The sequence below is a fragment of the Vanessa atalanta genome, chromosome 6, assembly GCF_905147765.1.
Source record: "Vanessa atalanta chromosome 6, ilVanAtal1.2, whole genome shotgun sequence".
Classification (NCBI taxonomy): Eukaryota; Metazoa; Arthropoda; class Insecta; order Lepidoptera; family Nymphalidae; genus Vanessa; species Vanessa atalanta.
The window spans coordinates 8,414,130-8,420,129 of NC_061876.1; the positions used below are offsets into that span (position 1 = coordinate 8,414,130).

Below are 6,000 nucleotides of genomic sequence, written 5' to 3' on the forward strand. Positions count from 1 at the left end.
GACATAGTATCAAAAAAATCTATCATTAAACCTTCATAATAAAGGGATAACCAGTCTTGTCTTTAGTATAACAAGCTTCCAGATGCAAGCAGTTTTCTGGGGATCTCCCCTCGCCCCAAAAAAATATTTTTAAATTACCTTCTAGCCTCTCCTATCATATCCAAGACTTGACCATTATCGGCGATGCGGCCCCCAATAAGTAGGTACGCTTTGGCCTGGGTTAAGGTTAAGCAAACTTCAATTTAAATAAAAATATAATCACAGACAAATAAATAGCTATGCAAATATATAAACTTACTAAATTAAAAAAAAAAACATATAATCTTTAACGTGTAAAATGAGCAGTGATTTCCCATCACAGCGCCGCGACGGCGGAACTCCGAAGCGTACGATTTCACCCGGAATTAACTGGATAATACTATAATAGCGCAATTAGCCATCGGCAATTTGCTCTCGGATTATCGACATTGAATTATACTCGAGCTATTTCGTTATACGTTCAGATATCGAACAGGAGTCATAGTTGTTAGTACAAGATTATAAAATGAAACTATTTAAAGTCAAGGAAAAATTATTCATTTTAATTTATTTTATAATATGGCGTTTCTGTTATGTTAATTTTGAAAATGGAATTCATTTTTATTTATCTATGTATGACATTAATAATTGAAAATGGAATTTAAAAGTTTCAAATATTTTGACATCGATACATTTAAAAAAAGAAGTAGGTAGATACAGTAATTCAGACTTGCCATGTATGTTACACAGATTATATAAACAAAGAATTTAAAATAACGTGTTCTTGTAATAAATATCCAATTCGAGTTTGTTGTGAGCACTCGATTACTAGTATCATTATATTCAACGGCGTGTTGTCGAAAAAATATTAGGTCATAAGTATAGTTATGAATTTTATGAAATACAATTTCCTCTGTAACGACTTCACGATCATCTTAATAACACGTCGAGGGCTAAGCGTTTCGCTTGAATATTCATTTCGGTTCATCATAATTTTGGTAGATAATTTAAAATTATCCAATCTGAACCGCGCCAGCGTCGTATGTGCTCCGATAATTTTTTTCTCAAAGTTATTTATTGCGTTAAGCTGTTATATGTTTTTGTGATAAATAAACACTCATTTATAATCGTAAACGATTTTTTTTTGTTGCAATGTTTTTATAGTAAGGTATAATATATAATATCTAATCTAATAAAAATATAATTTAAAAATACGAACCACTATTTTTTTTAATAAAGATAGATGTGTTACTAATTAGTCTGCACTAGTGCGGCGTGGTGGAAAAGTAAGACTTCAAAGGTTACTTAATACCTAGTAGTAGTAGGTGCCATCCATTCATAAGGCATTCTACCGCCAAACAGCAATACTTAGTATTATGTATTCCGATATGAAGGATGAGTGAGACAGTGTAACTGCAGGCACAAGGGACATAACATTTCAGTTCCCAACAATGGTGAGGGATTGGCGATGTAAGGATTGGTCAATATTTCTTAAGGTGCCAATGACTATGAGCGGTGACTTACTATCAAGTGGCTCATCCACCTACCTATTACAAAAAATATATATATTTCCTCAGTGTCTGAGCAAAGTAAAGCAACGGGTAATTAGCTTCCTGCAATTTCACCACTTTAACTCTACTTAAGTTCAACGAAAATAAATCAGAGATGTTATGACATGACAATGATTGTTTATTGACACTAATACTTTATTGGCATACATTTTATTTGATTGTGTGTTTTTAAAGAACTGTACGATAAACATGTTCATCAAATTTAAAAAAAAGAAACTGTTTACTTCTATATTGTTTTTTTTTTTAAATACAAGTTAGATAGGTAAGGATAGTAAAATATAAATCATATGAGCATCACACGAACTAAAAAAAATAATACTTCACATTACATATAATTACAATGAAAACAATAATTATTTCGATCACTTAAAATAATATAATAGAAACAAAATGTCTTCAGTCGTTCAAAGTACTGTTATTATGTAGTTATAGAAGTATACAAATACGATATAGGATGTATTAAGTACGCATTGATTAACTTAATAACTCCCGTTTCTAGTTAATAGCGAAGCCTGCCCGCAATTTAGTAATTCGATTTATTGGCCTCTTTAAAACATCCGGCTACCTTTCAAGCCACATAATTTGCTTTATTATTTTTCTTATTAAACAACTGCAAATTATATTTTATAATTGTAAAAGCCAGTGACATAATATTGAAAGATGTTTACTTTAAATATTTCAATACTTATTAATTATATAGTAATTATTACCTAGCTAGTCCACGTTTTTTTTATACATATACAATATTTTATTTTTAAGTCAGTAAAATGTTATCATAAATCCTTTATCGACCTTCCTAGGTCATTTTCGGTCGATCACATTTAGCAGTTTTGACGTTGTTGAAATTGTTGTAAACAGTTGAAATTGACTAACAAACTCTACATACCTACCTACATAGGTAATTTTGTAAATAACTTTATGACTTATATTATTACGTAAGCTTATGTTAACGTGTACCTACAATATTTTATATTATTCACCGAAGTGAGATCTTTAAAGTATCAGATTCAGTGTTTATTTTCTTAATAATTAAATTTACAAAATAATACAGAACATACTTATGGCTGTCAGTAAAAAACCCACTCGACTCCACCACGTATCGTTCTCCGAGAGGCACATTATTTTTGACCGGCTTACCTGTTCCGATACTACAATTTCGTGCTCACGTAAGATGATTTCGTTTTATTCCGGTTCGTGTTTTTTATGACAATGATCTCCGTCATTTTTGACAAGGAAAAGGCCATCAAGTTTATAATGCGACGTATGGCGCCGGAGTGTCGGCTCGGTCTCATCTACGCTTTGATCCAATCTGTGGTTAGTTGAGTCAGTTGACGACCAATTACCTATATCATTCTGGTCGACCCGCGCCCAAATGGAGCATAATCTCTAGCGTAATTATGACTTCAGTCATCTCACTGCTCACATCGAATCGACGCATACGCATAATTATTGTCTAGAACGGTGTGAATCACGTTAATATGATAAAATGTATGTAAAATTTTGCCAGTTTTTAAAGTATACAAGGTATTTAGAGTCGTTTTACTATTGTCTTATTATTAGTATGCTTCATAATATATTATTAAATATGTTATCAAATATAATAAAACAAATGTTTTTCATTAAGAATGAAATTAAGGCTTTGTCATAGTGAGTGTGATTTTGTTGCATTTTTTTATTTAAGTAATAATTTATTGAGTTTATTGAAACCTTTATTTCATAACTTATAATATAATAAAGTAATTTTAATTTTAAAATGAAACATAGTAAGGTTCGATAGAAAACCATGTAGGTAAACTGTATCAACATTCATAAATAGATATAACGATACGCTGCCATTCAAGTTGCAATTATGTTATGTAGATAGGTACCTATATGGTGATTGTGTCTGAATAAATGATTAAAAATTATTTAAATTTATCTAAATAAGCATCGTGTCACTGATTTTTTATAACTTTAGCTTATAATGGTTTTATCATTTACATTTTTATTTTATTTTAGCAATTATAAATATACGGAAAATATTCTTAAGTTATTTGACCTGGTTCCGACTCACTGTTAAAAAATATACTTACAGATATTCGGATATTGGGAGTTATTCTCCATATACGACCTTAATTAGGCATTATAATGTGTAAATCGTGCATAAAACCATGTAATATGAAAACAGACCTATGAAAGAGTCTAAGTATTTCCAAATCTACGATGTAGTGTCGCCGATTGCTATGAGTAGTCTAAAATTCGATCGAGTTCAGCAGTTGTAAATCCGCGCACATGGCGGCGACAGCTGCGCCAATCACAATGTAATGGGCGTGGTCCCGCGCCCCGTCCCGGCGACTCGTGATCCCCGGATTATATTATTGCGTACAATGAAGCTTTTTTATCGAGCCTTTGTCTCATATTAGGGTGAAATATCCGGTCGGATGTTTCTTCTCCGTTCATTTTATTGTACGCGAAATGAATACCGACGAAAGGATTGTTCGTGATTTACGCATACATTTCTGTCTCCTCTCGCTGGCGCCCTTTGCATAGGAGAGGAATAAAACAAAACCGATGTATTATAATAAGATCGGGACCGAAGTAATACCGACCGCAGCAGACAGCGTTTATTAATTACGACGTCCCGCGGCGTCGAGCGGTAGCGGTTCGGAGCTGTCACCGCTCTGCCTAATTGTAAATACGCTACCTATAAACTCCTTACAATTTATTTATATTGTTTTTAAACGCCTCGGGCTCGACCTGAACACCACTGTATTAGGTCCCATATATATTAGACTATAAATCAGACTCGGACGTTTCCCACGGTTTCAAAGTCGTTCCTTAATTAAACCTCAATAAAGTGTTCATTCGAAGATATTAATTATTAATTGTCTATCTTTGCAGGAGCACCCGAGTCTACGCGGCACGCCTTTGGCGATGCTTGCAGCTCAGTGTAACAAGCTTTCAAGTAAATCGCCTCCGCCTTTAGCCGACGCAGCCGTCGGCAAAGGTTTCCATCCATGGAAGAAAAGTCCTGGCACCCACTCTCCGCCTGGCGCTGGTATCGCACCGCGGTCCCAGGCTCAGGCCTGTGCGCCGTATGCTCGGGCACCCACGTCGTGCGCTGCGGCACCATCATATGGCAATGAGCTCTACTTTCCGTCCTCCGGCGATCAGCTGCTCGGAAAGAGTGAATCAAGTGCAAGTCTCGGTTCTATGTATTCAAGACACCCCTATGAATCTTGGCCGTTCAATGTTGGAAGTGGTGGTAGCAGTGGCGCATTGAAGGCAGCAGAAATGGGGGGCGTCGGTGCGGTTGGAAGTACGTGGTGGGACGTACATAGTGGATGGCTAGACGTCGGAGGACAGATGGCAAATTATGCTGGTCAAGATTATTCCCAACTTACACATTCGCTGTCCGGCGGAGCACACTTATTGCCTCCCGCACCTCATCTATTACAAGACGCTTATAAATCAGTGCTGCCCACACAAGGATCTTTCGGTCTTCACGGTCCGGGTTCGCCCGCGCCGCCGGCTCAAGCACCATCACCCCGATCACAAAGGCGGTATGCCGGTCGTGCTACATGTGACTGTCCCAACTGCCAAGAAGCCGAGCGACTCGGTCCTGCTGGGGCTCATCTTCGTAAGAAAAACATACACAGTTGCCACATACCAGGATGTGGCAAAGTTTATGGCAAAACATCCCACTTAAAAGCTCATTTGCGCTGGCATACCGGCGAGAGACCGTTCGTTTGTAACTGGCTTTTCTGCGGCAAAAGGTTTACACGCTCTGATGAGTTGCAGCGACACCTAAGAACGCACACTGGCGAAAAGAGGTTCGCGTGTCCGGTATGCAATAAACGTTTTATGCGTTCAGACCATCTAGCAAAGCACGTGAAAACGCACAACGGTGGCAAAAAAGGCAGCTCTGAATCTTGTTCAGATTCAGAAGAGAACAGTCAGGGTGAGACCGGTGGTGGCGGTAGGTCTCCCGAGCATCCATTAGACGTGAAGCCGGGGGCGCTAGTGTGACGGGGGAGCGCGGCGCTCGCAGTGCCGCACCACGCCTCAACGCTCCTGTGATACCGCTGCCGCGAGAACATGACGCTGCCGCCGCTCTCGTCTGTACATAGCACATATCAAGCACTGTATATTAAAGTGAATTTGTAATAAAAAAATGAAGACTCGGCAGTGTGTCACTGCCTCGACATTGTTTATGTGTTTGTGGTGAGACTTGAAAGTGTACAGTATAGATATTATAAAATATTATCTATTATATAATAACTAAATATTATATAGTAAAATAGATTAAGTAGAATCACACTCTTAGTCCAAAATCGCAGTTGTAATTTATTTCATTAATTGTTTTTATTGTAAAGATATATCTATAATAATTACCTCAAATCAACAAATGACATTAGAAAAAAATAAACAC

At 36.9% G+C, this 6,000-nt stretch overlaps 1 protein-coding gene across 5 annotated transcripts in view; it reads left to right on the forward strand.

Annotated features, from left to right (window-relative positions):
• Positions 1-5,769, forward strand: part of LOC125064645 (transcription factor Sp9) — a 77,870-nt gene extending 72,101 nt beyond the window's left edge. For 4 of the 5 annotated variants that reach the window (XM_047671803.1, XM_047671800.1, XM_047671805.1 and 1 more), the window contains one exon: positions 4,470-5,768. In XM_047671803.1, coding sequence (XP_047527759.1) covers positions 4,470-5,597 — 1,128 coding nt within the window. In that variant the 3' untranslated portion in view covers positions 5,598-5,768. Of the gene's footprint in view, positions 1-4,469 lie in introns of all 5 variants that reach the window. The other variant, XM_047671801.1, reaches the window with a different exon arrangement.
• Positions 5,770-6,000: the final 231 nt, after the last annotated feature.